The 13,482-nt window shown below is 37.9% G+C and overlaps 1 protein-coding gene across 1 annotated transcript in view; it reads right to left on the bottom strand.

Annotated features, from left to right (window-relative positions):
- The window catches only part of Ank2 (ankyrin 2), a 204,502-nt gene that overhangs the window by 50,081 nt on the left and 140,939 nt on the right, over positions 1-13,482 (bottom strand). Inside the window, exons 23-26 of the mRNA XM_051185534.1 lie at positions 11,765-11,837; positions 10,308-10,361; positions 5,801-5,945; positions 471-573 (exon numbers count right to left, since the gene is read on the bottom strand). Of these exons, the coding sequence (XP_051041491.1) occupies positions 471-573; positions 5,801-5,945; positions 10,308-10,361; positions 11,765-11,837 (375 nt within the window). The remainder of the gene's footprint in view (positions 1-470; positions 574-5,800; positions 5,946-10,307; positions 10,362-11,764; positions 11,838-13,482) is intronic.

Genomic DNA, 13,482 nt, shown 5'->3' with positions numbered 1-13,482 from the left:
TGCTTTAAATATTGCAACACAATATACAAGGACATGTAAACATGTCCTGCATCATTTTTTTTTTCTCATAATGGAAATATTAGTTACACAATACAAATCTTTATATAAAATCCCCATAGTGGAACTATGTGTGAAGAAAGTCTAGCTGAAGAAAAAAAAAAAAACAGTATATTATTTTAGGGGAAAAATGTTCAGTGAAAAATCTAATGAACATTTATCATATTATAGGACACCCTCAAATCTCTTACCCTAATTTTTTTTTTTAAACTGGGATTGATATGTAAAATAAGATTGTTTCTGAATTAATTTTATTTAAAAAAAGAAAAAGAATGACTTTAGGTTTCTGTCATTCTCTTTCTCTCTCACTCTGGACTCCCACCCCCCCACCCGGTTTCCTCAGAATATTTGTGTTATTAGGACATTTGAAAAAGTTGTGCAGAATGCAGACATGAAGACAGAAAGTCATGTACCTGGTGGCTGGGAATCACAACCGTGTCGTCAATCATGGCACTGTCCCTCAGGTACGAAGCATGGCTCAGAGTGTGAGACCTGTCGGAACTGAAGGATCGGAGGCTGGTAGGTTGGCAGGAGGTCATGGTCATAAACCAACAGCAGTGGAGGGTTGGGAAGATGAAATGAGCCGAGCAGGAGAGTGAAAAAAGCGTGCTATTAGCTAACAGTGCAACTTCCAGGGGACACAGGTCTCAGAGTGGCCCTACCTCTCCTCCCAACAGCTAAAAATGCATCCTCAAACTGGCTTAACAGTGAACGGCAAGGGCACAAGGGAATCCACAAGTTAAATTTGATACTCCTAATCTGATTTGTTGCCTTTCCAGAAATGTTTGAAACCAGCAACTGTCTTTTATTTTCCAGTAGAAGAAATTTATACAGATAATAATTTTGAAATCTGTGCTAAACAACCTCCCTGCTGCCGTGGGAAAAATATCTGGTGGAAGGCAGACAGCGCTCAGAGAGCAAAAGCAAAAGGAAAAGGCAGGTTTCAGTTTTGCTCTTTATTTTCCATTCTCTTCCCATGCCCCTTCTCTTCCTTTCCACACAGAGAATGGCTGAATGTCAGTGTCCTCCCCTGGAAGGTACAGAGTGAAATGAACTGGAGCCAGATGTGTGCTTCCTGTGGAAGTGGAGTTCCTCTTGTTTATCTCTGGAGAGTCCAACAATGTTGTTATTCTAGAGGAGGGTAGTGTCCCCTTTGTATGTCCTGTGTGTAGTGCAGGAAGTTCTAAAGAGTGTTGGTTGCCATGACGATGAGAGGCAAGAGCAGGAGGAACTCAGCACCAGCCCAAAACAGATACACACTAACACAAGACACTTACCAAAAGTGATGTTGAGCTATTCAATGCCTTATATTTTTGATAAATCTGAATTTTGTTATTCAGAATTACAGACTCAAATGCAGGAGGCAAAAAATGTCTTTTGCATAATTATTTCATTCTAGTCAATATGTACAATCAAAGGACATTATATTGGTGTTATCCCTTTTGTTTTCCTGAGATAGTCAGTGTCATTCTATGTCATCCAGGCTAGGCTGGAACTCACAATGTAGCCTAGCCTGTCCTTGAACACTTGACTGTCCTGCCTCAGTCTTCCAAGTGCTGAAATTATAGGCCTGAGCTACCGTGCTTAGCTTATAGTTTGATATTTTAAATAGGGTGTCATATATAGATTTTATGCATAGCCAGGAATTAACAGTTTGCATTCAAACTGCCAGCCAAAAACCACAAATGGGCAACACAAAGGATAAGCAAGCTTTTATAAAATTATAGAAGCAAAGTTTCATTTACTTTCACCTAATAGATATGAGTCGATGAAGAACTTTAGAATTATGGACAATGAAATACTAACATTAAATTTATTAAATAGGAAATTAGCATGTGGATTAGTAGAAACAGTTTAATCTTGCAAATGCATCAAATTTTGTAGCCATGTTCTCTGATAAATGTGAGGTGTCCATGATAATCAGCTATTTGAAAACATTATCACCTGAAGGGTTCTTCATGGTAACATTTTTCCCGTGTTTTGTCAGTAGCGGGTATTCAGAACCTCATAGTTAGAGAGTTAAGTGATACAACAAAAAGGAATTGACTGTGTGAGCGCTTTCCTACATAAGTTTATGTATTTATAATGAAATTAAATAAAAATATAATTTGAGTTCAGCTATCTCCAGTTTTACAGGTCTTTGGGGTAGATTGAGAGTCTTAATACAGGACACAGGTATGAAAGAGCTCATTGGCCCTAAGTGTAACATCCCGTCCCCCAGTTAGCATCAGTGATGAAGGTAAATTTGTGATTGCCATCTTCCTGAATCCTGGGTCTGTCTCCCTGTCTCTCAACTGGTTTGATCTAGAAGAGGTAGAGAGAGAATCTGGTAGTTTTTATTAATTTTTATCTTGCCTAAACAACTAACAAGGAAAAAATGACAACTTAGCCACAAAGGGTGATTACAAAAAAGGCAGTGGGCAGGACCACTATCAGAGTGTTCATTTCTTCGGGGATCCTGTGGGACTTTCTCTGCTGCCTGCCTTCTGAAATGCTAACTGGACAGTGAGTCAAGCTTTGTGTTTCCTAGCTGTTCCTTTCTCCCCTGATATTTTCACAGAATCTGCTTAAGTGAAATAAATATGGCTGGGATATTCTAACAGCAGAGACATAATTCTCTCTGATAAAATAATAATTTTGGAATAATTTGAGTCTCTGGATCCTAAATTGTCCACATTTGATGGAAAACAGTACGAAAAGTTTCTCTTTACAACAGAGTTAGCATTAAAAAGAAATTACATTAGGAAATGGGGGCTACTGTTCAGTTAATACGCAGAGAATAACATATTAAAAGCAATTAAATATTACTTGTTCAGTTGGGGGGATTGGCAGCTACAGATACAAAGAAGGACTCTACTCACACCTTTCCCCTTTCACACAATTCATGGATTTGAATAAATGTAATAATTGCCAGCTTACTAAACTATACTGTTTATGAGACATTCAACTTACAGAGTTTGAAGCCCTATATAAAAAGTAAATATACAAAATTTTCAGTGTGCTAAAGGAGCCTCTGTAGTTTTTCTGTTACTTGGAGTTTTCTATTTGAATTTGGACAGTATTTTTAATCTGTAGGTAATAATAATAGTAATAATAATAATTGAACTAAAACCAAACTGATTATAATTTGCCTGTGTTTTTCTTCAATGTGCATTAACTGGTATGTGTTTTGATCCTGTGCTTGTTTTAGGCACCAGACTCTTTTCTGTCTTCTCCAAGTTTATACAGGTAGGCTGCTTTGTTTGGGAGAAGCCATGCCTCGTGTCATCAGCCACAAGGTGGCACTGTAAGAGTTAGAGTCAAGCCTGGTTCTCTGGGCACTGTCATTCCCGTAACAGACCATCTGTTCTAACTCCCACAGTTACTGGATTTAGCACAAAGGAGAAAAAAAAAATCCATAATTCTATGATGTAAGCAGCTCTCGCCAACACACACACATGCACGCACACACACACACGCACGCACGTATATGTACAATGAGCAGTAAAGCAGGGAAATGCGGATGTGTACAGGAAGGCCATGGTTTCATGCCATGTAATACCTACCTGGGGATGGTACTATTGAGAGCATACCAAATAAAGAAATAATGAAAAAGGTGAATGGTTACCAAAAAGGTGGTGTGCCGAGTTGCTCAAGCAAAAGAGAAAAATAGTAATTAATAAAACATGAAAGTGAGATGCTGCCCATACTCTGTTTTGGGCTAGTTTGCACATGTGGTGGCCAAGAGATGCAAGTGGGAGCCTAAAAACAGGGCATGTAATGTTTGCTTCTTGCCTCCATCTCTATATGCTGGTAAGTTTCAACCTACCCGCCCCCTTACTCTATAGAAAGTACACTATCAATCTCGAATCTTAGTTTGAAAACAGAAAATGTGACTGACTCGGGTATTCTTTTTTAATAATTAGAAACTGATGAAAAGGAATATTCTTTGTTCTTTGGTTGAGCATAAGCAAGTGTAGAAAATCATGAATTTACACAAAGCTATAGAGAGGTGGTTTTTTAATGTTAAAACATAAGTTTTGAGAATCTCAGATTATAAATCCAAATCTGTCAGTGGACAAGAATTTAATGTATGGAACACAGGTTCAGTAACCCTTTCCCCACACCTCCCACAGGATCCTCCTTCCTTACCTGACCCCAAGGGTCACCCTCTATCTAAGCCCGGGGGTCGCCCTCCTTTTTAACTGCCCCCATATGCATTTTTCAAAACTGTCTTTCCACAACTGTCCCAGGGTTAGAGTTTCATAGTATCATAAGCACTCAGCAAACAGCATGCTGGGCTGGGTGGTGTAGCCCGGTGACCACTAGAAGGGTTCTCTGTGTCCCAGAAGAGGGATTCTTATAAAATACAGGTGTGGCTCTGCCCAACACTCCAGCCCATTGCACCAGTGTGCCACTGCTAATGTAAGCTTTGCTGCCCCCACAGTTAAGAATCCCTGCCTTCCCCAGCATCACTGCTCTGCATTCTACCTGTGTTTCAGCTTCTGTCTGTCAGGATGTTTGAGCCTTAGTCCTACAGAGGCACTCTGTGCTCTTCCATCCTGGCCTTCCAGGGTAGCTCTTAGGCTATGAATGCAGTGAACATATTGTACTCAGGTTGGTACCTCCAGGACTTAATAGAATGCCCAGCTCAATAATTAACTTACCACAGTAAAAAAAGAAAGAAAAAAGCGAGGAAAGGGGCAAGGGGCGAGGGAATGAGTGAGGGGATTCTGGTGCTCAAGGGAAAAGCCTCCACGTAGGTTGCTTTTGTAGATTATCAATGTAGAATTGATAATTCCTTAAGCTGTAAACATGTGGGAAATTCATAACATAGCCAACAAAAGAGTGAGCTTTGTACTATGAGCATGTGACTGTTGATGGGAAAGACATTACAGTAACGTGCACAGGCATACATGTGACTCAGGTTAGCAGCCATACTTCTGAAGAGATACCTAGAATATTATTATGCCTCTCGCTGTTGAGAGTAGCAAGCACCAGGTGTATTAGTAACAACCAAGGCTATGTTGAATCTCACAGTGCAGAATATTAATTAGAAAGGCTCTTCAGATTTGCCTATGTCTTTATGGACACAGATCACCTCATAAGATTCTGTCTTCTTCTTCTTTTAATGAAAACATTAACTCCAGGGCAGTTTCTCTCTGCACTTGTCTCCTATTATTCTTCATAATTTCTTGTTCACACAAAAATTACAGCACCAATCAATAGTTAAATTAGAATTAGGGGTATCTGGAGATGTTAAACATGTCTGCCAGGCAAAACGATGTGGCACCTGAAAAATACATCATTTAGAAAGGCAGGGACTGCAGCTTGTCTTTGTCCTGCTTCATAGTAGTTGAGTGATTGATTGTGCTATATGATTTAGTGTCTCTGAACTAGTTTCCAGTCCTGCAAAATGGGCATTGCTTAAAGTGTCAGAGAAATGGAGGAGATAGCACATTAACCGACAAACATGGTAAACTACCCATAAGTGTTCTATAACTGTGTCTTCATTTTTTATCACCATAAAAAAAGGAAGTGGTCTGCCAGACATAGTGGTACCTGCTTTTAATGCATGCCCAACACTCAAGCAGCTAGGATAGGAGGGTCAGGAGTCTGAGGCTCATCTGAAAAAGCCATTCTGGACTACACAGTGAGACCTTGTCTCTAAAAACCAAAAGAAAAAGAGAAAAGGGGCAAAATATTTTTACAAAATGTGTTGTGCATACTTCTGTCTGACAATTAATGGAAGGTTGGTGTATACCTGTCAGATCTCCCTCCCTCCAGGCTGTATCGAAGGTAGTTCATGCCATCCAGGAACTGGCTGCTGGGTAGCGAGTCATCACCCAGTTCTTTGAGATCTTCTGGCCTCAGGTATTCTCCTCCATCACCTGTCATTGTGTCGTCACCTTAAGGTGATCAGAGGACAGTGAAGGAAGTTACTTGTTGAATTTGGTACCAGCAAAAGAAAAACTTGGATAACAGAAAAACACTGCACAGCAGGAAGACACAAGGTCCATGCATATGTCTACAAAGGGCTAAAGCTAATAGAGATAGTACTGACCCATTTCCCTAAAATGCACCAAGAAAAAAAAAAAAAAAAAAACAGTTCTCTGAATTGTAATTATTTGAATGCCTTTTGATGAGCTTTCTTCGTTATGTTTACCATCATGATGACTAGTTTGGCTTAAAGATTAGCCCAGTGTGTAGACTACTAGAATTCTCTCAGTACCTTCAATAATTCTGTGCATAATCCAATATTAATAGTCTCTTCCTGCCATTGACAATACACTAATAAATGTCTATTGTTCTATAAAAAATAAGAGTTTTAAATTTTATTTATTGTGTATGTGTGTTTGGTGTATGTTTGTGTATGTGTCTGTGTGTACCTGTGTGTTTGTGTGTCTCTGTTTGTGTGTGTGTGTACACATGCAAAGGATGTCAGAGGAACATGGTCTCTCTTACTGTGTGAGAACTGGGATTTAGTTCATTTTGTCAGGCTTAGCAGAAGGCAATTTAGCTGATAAACCAGGTAGCTGATCACAAATATAATAATATTTTATAAGATTAAATATATACAATGGCAAAAGAGCATGAAAGTAAAAACAAATTCTAAGAACAGGATGACCAAAATCTTGGCATGCTGTCTTGGGCATGAGTCTAATCTGTTTCAGAGAGTTTTATTAACATTTTGGAAGACAGTCTGTAACCCATTTTCACGTGTGAAAAAGGTGATGGGAATGTTAACCACAAGATCTATCACATAACAAAAGCTGCATCTTATGTATCCTTGGAGCAAGAAGCCAAGCATCACCTAAAATTCAAAAGCCGATGTGCATGCTCCTCTTTCCCCTGTTTTCTTACTCTCCTCAGAGGTCCAATACAACCAAACTTGGTTCAAGTCCCTACTACTACCCAAATTGGGGCACCCTGCACCTGCTGGGTCAGTTAGTTTTCAAAAGCTAACCTGTTTCTCCTGCTTCCAGACCCTTGCTATTGTTAATTGGTTTTAGTAATTAAACAGTGACCAAGAGGTAACTTCTTTGAAAAACAACTTTCCATGATATCTCTGACAGAAACCTCTTCAGGCCTTTTTACTATTGTTTTTTGTTGTTGTTGTTGTTGTTGTTGTTTTGGTTTTGTGTGTTTTATTGGTTTTGTTTTTGTTTTTGAGACAGGGTTTACCTGTGTAACAGCCCTGGCTGGCCTGGAACTCACTTTGTAGATCAGGCTGGTCTCAAACTCATACAGAACCACCTGCCTCTGCCTCCCAAGTGCTGGGATTAGAGGTGTGTGCTTATACTGCAGTTTTTTACAGTAAGATTGATTTTGGTTATCTGGAAGCTACAAGGTTCCACATGAGGGTAACTGGTACATTACCCACACCAGGATTCTATGGAATACAGACATTAAAAACATGGGGATAAATTAAGGTTAAATGGTGTGGGTTAACTATCGTGATGACCTCTGTGATGATGGGTTAAAGAGACTCTCTGAGATGTCATTGAGCCCCTGCCCTTGCCCTAGCGACTGAAATATGTGGAGATCTGCAATGAGGAGGGGACTAAATGCTCACAAAAGTGAGCATGTAAGAGATGAAACTGTTTTCCCTGTTTTTCTCCTCAACTTTCTGCCATTCTGAAGTTCTCATGTTCGCTAGATCATGTTGATCCAGGGCACTTGCGGAGATGTGTACATGAGCTGTTCACTGATGGATGAATCTCAAAGTCATTTGCACTTGGCATCATACACAGTAAGTGTTTTCTCTACCCTCAGATATTCAATTTCTTCCAGTTCCCAAATGAAACATCCTCTTTCTGTGGGCCACTACTGGATTAACGTTTATAAATGCAGATTTTTTTAAATCCTTAGCTGAACTCTTATGATATTCTAATTTCTCTAGACTCAGCTAAGAATTCAGACCCTTCACAACTAACCCCATAGTTGTTATGCAACAGAGTGAGTAACTGAATTATTTTACCGCTCATTGTCACTCTGCTGCACTTTCTTACACTGACACCCCTATATCAATCTTTCTCTACTCCTTAAAATCTGGGACACCCTCTGATTGATCTCTTACTTCTTTGGAAAATACATAAGATCGTATGAGTGTCCCCGACTCTAGATGTCACCAGGCAGATGCGAAGACTGACGCTACTCTCCGTTCACTTATAGTTCTTCGTGCATTACTCTCCACATATGAAGGCAGACCCTGTGTTTGCCTTTGATTCCCCCCATAATGTGAATTATGTAACTCTTCTTATCACAATATCACTTCACCAGCTGTGCTTTCGATTCATGGGAGAATAACGCCAACTGCTTTAACACATATCAAGTTAGTCGGATCAGTCATCTAAACTCTTCTTATGAATATCCTTAGGTATCTGTACATTGTTACCAACAGTAGATGCTGCAGAGAACGGGGGTTGGCTAACACCTTCTGAACACACTTGGCTGCACTATGTCCATGTGGATGATAGCAGGGGCCATGAAGACATTTTATACAATGTTAAAGAATTGACAGAGTAGGTCAACTAATGCTATGCTGGCCCTTTGCATAAAAAGTTTTTTTCACAACTCAAACATGTCATTTATATAAAAATTATTAAACTTGAATTCTCTGCTGTCAATGAAATGCTGTTGTTACATTTTTGGCTATTTGTAAAAATAAAACATTCTTATCACAAGATGCTCTTATTCACTAATCAATATTCCTATCAAGAGTTTTTTTTATCACTAACAAATGTCACTGTTTAACAATTTTAATTTTAAAAATTATATATCTACATCTCAGCTTATATATTGGGCAGACATGAGAGTCTTACAAATGAAGTTTCTAGAAATTCTACAGTAAACACTTTAATTTCATTAGTTAATAAGTCCTTTACCAATTATTTCTAAAACAGTGATCACTTTTATAAACTGGGTTTTCATGTAATAAGCTTGCTATGAAGAAATACCACATAATCTCTGGAATCTGCATGTCACATAGAATGTTTTATGTCATTCATTTCCCCCTCCCCCCAATGCCAAATTCACACTGAATGACTTTTAAAAATATTTATCTTGATTTTAATTGAGTGTGTGTATCAGTGTGTGTGTGTGTGTCAATGCATGTGAGAATGAGAGTGTGTGTGTGTGTGTTGTATGTGAGTGTATGTATGTGAATGTGTGTGTGTGTGTGTATGTTGTATGTGAGTGTATGTATGTGAATGTGTATGTGTGTGTGTGTGTGTGTGTGTGTGTGTGTGTGTGTGTACATGTGCAAGTGTATATAGTTGCCCACAGACAACAGAAGATGGCATAAGATCCACTGGAGCTGGAACTATAGGTGTTTGTGAGCTGCCTGAAATGAGTGATGGGGACACGGGTCCTTTGTTAAGAGAACAAGTACATGTAAACACTGGACAATATTCTCCCGCCAGCCCTCTCCTCCCTAAATGGTATTTAAAGATCTTAATCATAATGACTTACCTCTACTCTTAATTATCACATTATGACTCCTAATTATTTATTTGTTTTTAAAAGAGGGTCCCACTGCATTGCTAAGGTTGACTTTTTTTTTTTTTTTTTTAAAGGCAGAGTCTCTTCACATAATATAGCCTTGGCAGTCCAGGAACTCACTACGTAGATCAGGCTGGCCTCAACTCACAGAGAGCTACCTGCCTCTGCCATCTCAGCACTGGGACTAAATGTATGTGCCACCATACCCAGCCCAGATTGACGTTAATATCTGCTCTCAAATTATCATCCTGCTTCTGCCTCCTGAGTAATCATGACTACAGGCACATGCTACCATACCTGGCTTCTAATTGAATATATTTTGCCTCATCTTAGAAGACCAATGTGAGTATTCACCTCAAGCAGTCTTAGCTGAAGGTACAGATAGGAACTAATAGATTAGTTACCAATATGTCATGTATATTTATCAAAGAATTACTTTTCCTCAAAATCTCTATCCCAAAAAACAAAGATATTCTTCTGGGGAAACATTCTTATAATGTTCCTCAAATAAGGTAAATTTGTTAGTTTGTCTCCATAATAGCTAATAAATTATTACCAGAATAAGAAAATTGTGGCTTTATATTTACAAGTTAATAAAATGCACACATCAAATGCACACATGCATAATTCTACCCATATTACAGAAACTGTTTCAAAATACACATTAGTATCAAGCACAAAGTTGAAGAATTAACAGGTTGCTTCTATGGAGTTAAGAAAAATTAAAAGCAAAGAATAGCAATCACTCTGAGTCCCTTAAATGGTACCTGAATCACTAAGCGTTTCCCCATCAATAAAGTGGTCACCAAACTGCTTAAGAGCTGCACAACATATGAATGAAAATGAAAAAGAAAATCCCACCAAAATATGGCATGCATATACGGATGCTCAAACTCAGCTGGCAGAGACAAGAACATAGCTCAAACTTATAATAAATACTCAGAGTTACATCATTTGGCAGAAATTTTAAAATAGCTCATCATCATACATTGATCCAACATTTGTTCATTCTTATCATAATTCTTATGCAGACTTACACAGCCTATTTCCAATAACAAAACAAACTGGTTCCAAATAAAACTTAAGGATGGTAAAGCTCTGTCTTGAGATTGCATGTCAAAGAACCTGAAAATATATTTAATCTTTCCTATAGAGTCTATTACTATCAGGCCCAGCAACACCTTTGTGATAATGATTTGGCAAAGATGTGCATGAATTTCCCATAGACAATAGGTTTTTTAATCTCACATGCTGGTTTTGCTATTGAAGCTTGCATACTCTGTGTAGCACTTCTGTGATCTTAGGTAGCAGTGTTTTTTTTTTTTTTTTTTTTTTTTTTTTTATTATTATTATTCAGGAGAAACAATGCAGGAAAATTAAAAATATGGAACAAAGAAAAATCACTGAGGAGGTTAAAAAGAAGGAACCTCTCTATGTCAATATGATTTCTTACTGCTACCCCTAGGAAACCCTAGCACACATTTTAGAAAAAGTCTTTTTCAGGACTTTGAAATCCACTGTTTCAATGAGCAGTTCTCAACCTGTGGTTTGCAACTCCTCTGTCAATCGCATACCAGACATCCTGCTTATCATATATTTACATTGTAATTCATAACAGTAGCAAAATTACAGTTATGAAGTAGCAATGAAATAATTTTAGGTGGAGGGCCACCACAGCATGAAGAACATGGCATTAGGAAGGCTGAGGACCATTGGACCCGATAGCTTAAAGATCTTTCCTGGCACTGAGAGTGACTAACTTGTGTTGGGACTGTACTATTTTGTGCTGAGGTCCTTTTATGCCTCTTCCAAGACTCTTCTCTTCTAGGTTTGATACTTATTATGTACACTTGAATTCACCAGACAGCAGAGATCTCTTAATATACTATTAATGAAGAATGTTTTAAAGTCTTTCAAATGAAAATGAAATGGTTGTTATAATTAGTATACATATTAATAATGACTATTATATCAGACAGCTCTTTTAGTACATAAATGATTTGAAGTTTCTTTCTCATTCCCTAATCTTACTAGTTAATAGAGAATAAAGATAACAATGGGAAAAAGTAGGTAGACCTGACTTGCTTACTTCTTTAATGACAGGAGTAAATATAGAACACTACAGTTGGCAACTGGGTTTTACATATGGTTTCCCTAAGAAAACTTTGGTTTCCTTGTGTAAAACTTGACAGCTGCCATAAAGACCACAGAAACTAGGACTTACCCTCTTCGTCAGAAACATCAAGAACCTCCGTCATTGTTTCAGGAACATTTAACTTGTGTTTTTCCGTGATAGTCTGGAAAGACAAAAATAATTCATTGCAAAGTTAAAAATAAAATCAAACAAACCATGAATAGAATTACAGAGGTGCCACACTCTACAGCAGCAGCAAGTCATCAGACCCCAACCATCCCATATTATCTATATGGAATTTTTGGAAATTTAACTCTCTTTCGTGAAAACTCCTTTGTTCTTTCTGAAGATAAATGGCCAATGACTCCAGGAACACTGTACAAGAGAAAATTCATTACAGATTCATTAAGAAATGAAGTATTTGGTAATGGAGTGAGTAATTATTCATATTGAAAAAGCAAAATAATGTCTATAAGACGTCTTTAAAATGAACTAAGTGATGTTTCCAGAAAAAGAAAACTTTATAATGAAGTAATAAACTTGCAATGTATTAAAAACAAAGCCATTAGAAAGATGCTGTAAATAATGTAGGTCACATAAATTATATGTGATATGTATTGTCAGAGGTTAGAGGACTAGCAATAGAGAATTAGTCATCTTTGTAATATTTACACTCTACAATTATGGTTTATTGCTTATTGGCCTTCTCCAGTGCTCCTGAGTGGCCAAATTCAATGATTTCATTCCTGATAGAGTATAAAAAGTTGAGATTACAGGCTTATCTGACTACATGTCTTCCAGTTAGTTACAGACTCATCTTAGCTGTGAGACACCAGCAAGTCCTTGAACCAAGCTAGCTATGCCTCAGTTTCCTTATTGAAAAACTACAAACTAATGTTTCATAAAATTGTTATGGTTATAATACGGGAACTCTGAGAACAGTCCTTGAAACAGGATAGGATTCAGTGAGCATCAGCTGGAATAATTGATGGTTGTAACTGAACATTCATCTTAGGAATGAAGGGCCTTGGAACTTTTTAAGTCATTTGTGCAGCATAGAATAGCATGATAATTATATCCCAAACACAACATAGTAATTTTCAAAATGAAAAAAAAGGGCAAACCCAGAAAGGCAAATATCACATGACTTCACCAATCTGTGAAATTGTTTAAAATCTAAATCATAGAAACAGGCAATAGAATGATGGTTCACTGTGACTGAGCCAGGCAAAGGGAATGTGAGCTGGTTCTCAAAGGATACACAAGGTCAGTCAAAGGAGGAAGAAGTAGAAGAAATGCATGGCACCACGATGATAATACAAGACTTCAGTAAACTTGACATTTTCTTTTCTCTGTTATTTTTGAGAGTGTCATGTTTCCCAGGCTGGTCTCAGACTCAAACTCACAAACTTGCTTTGTGTAAGGGCAGCCCTGTACTTCAGCCCGTCTGTCTTCACCTCCCAAGTGCCGGGATTCCGGGTGTGCACCATAGTTTGTTTAAGAGGTTTGGAGGTTTAGCCCAGGGTCATATACATGCTAGGAAAGCTATATCCCAGTATATTTGAATTTTTCTAGGAGAATTTAGATATTTTCATCACATCCAACCACAAATGAAAAGTGTATAAAGTAGCAGTGAACTAATTAGTTTATTTAGCTATTCCCACAATGTATATGCATCTCAAATCATCACACTGCCCACCATAAACACGTACCATTGTATCAATTTTAAAAAGGAAATGCAAGTACAAAAAAGAAACTTCACAGCTTTAAATATTACCTAAAGCTGATTGAATCTCAAATGTATAACT

The sequence above is a fragment of the Phodopus roborovskii genome, unplaced genomic scaffold (assembly GCF_943737965.1).
Source record: "Phodopus roborovskii unplaced genomic scaffold, PHOROB, whole genome shotgun sequence".
NCBI lineage: Eukaryota > Metazoa > Chordata > Mammalia > Rodentia > Cricetidae > Phodopus > Phodopus roborovskii.
This window is presented reverse-complemented; position numbering and strand designations above follow the sequence as displayed.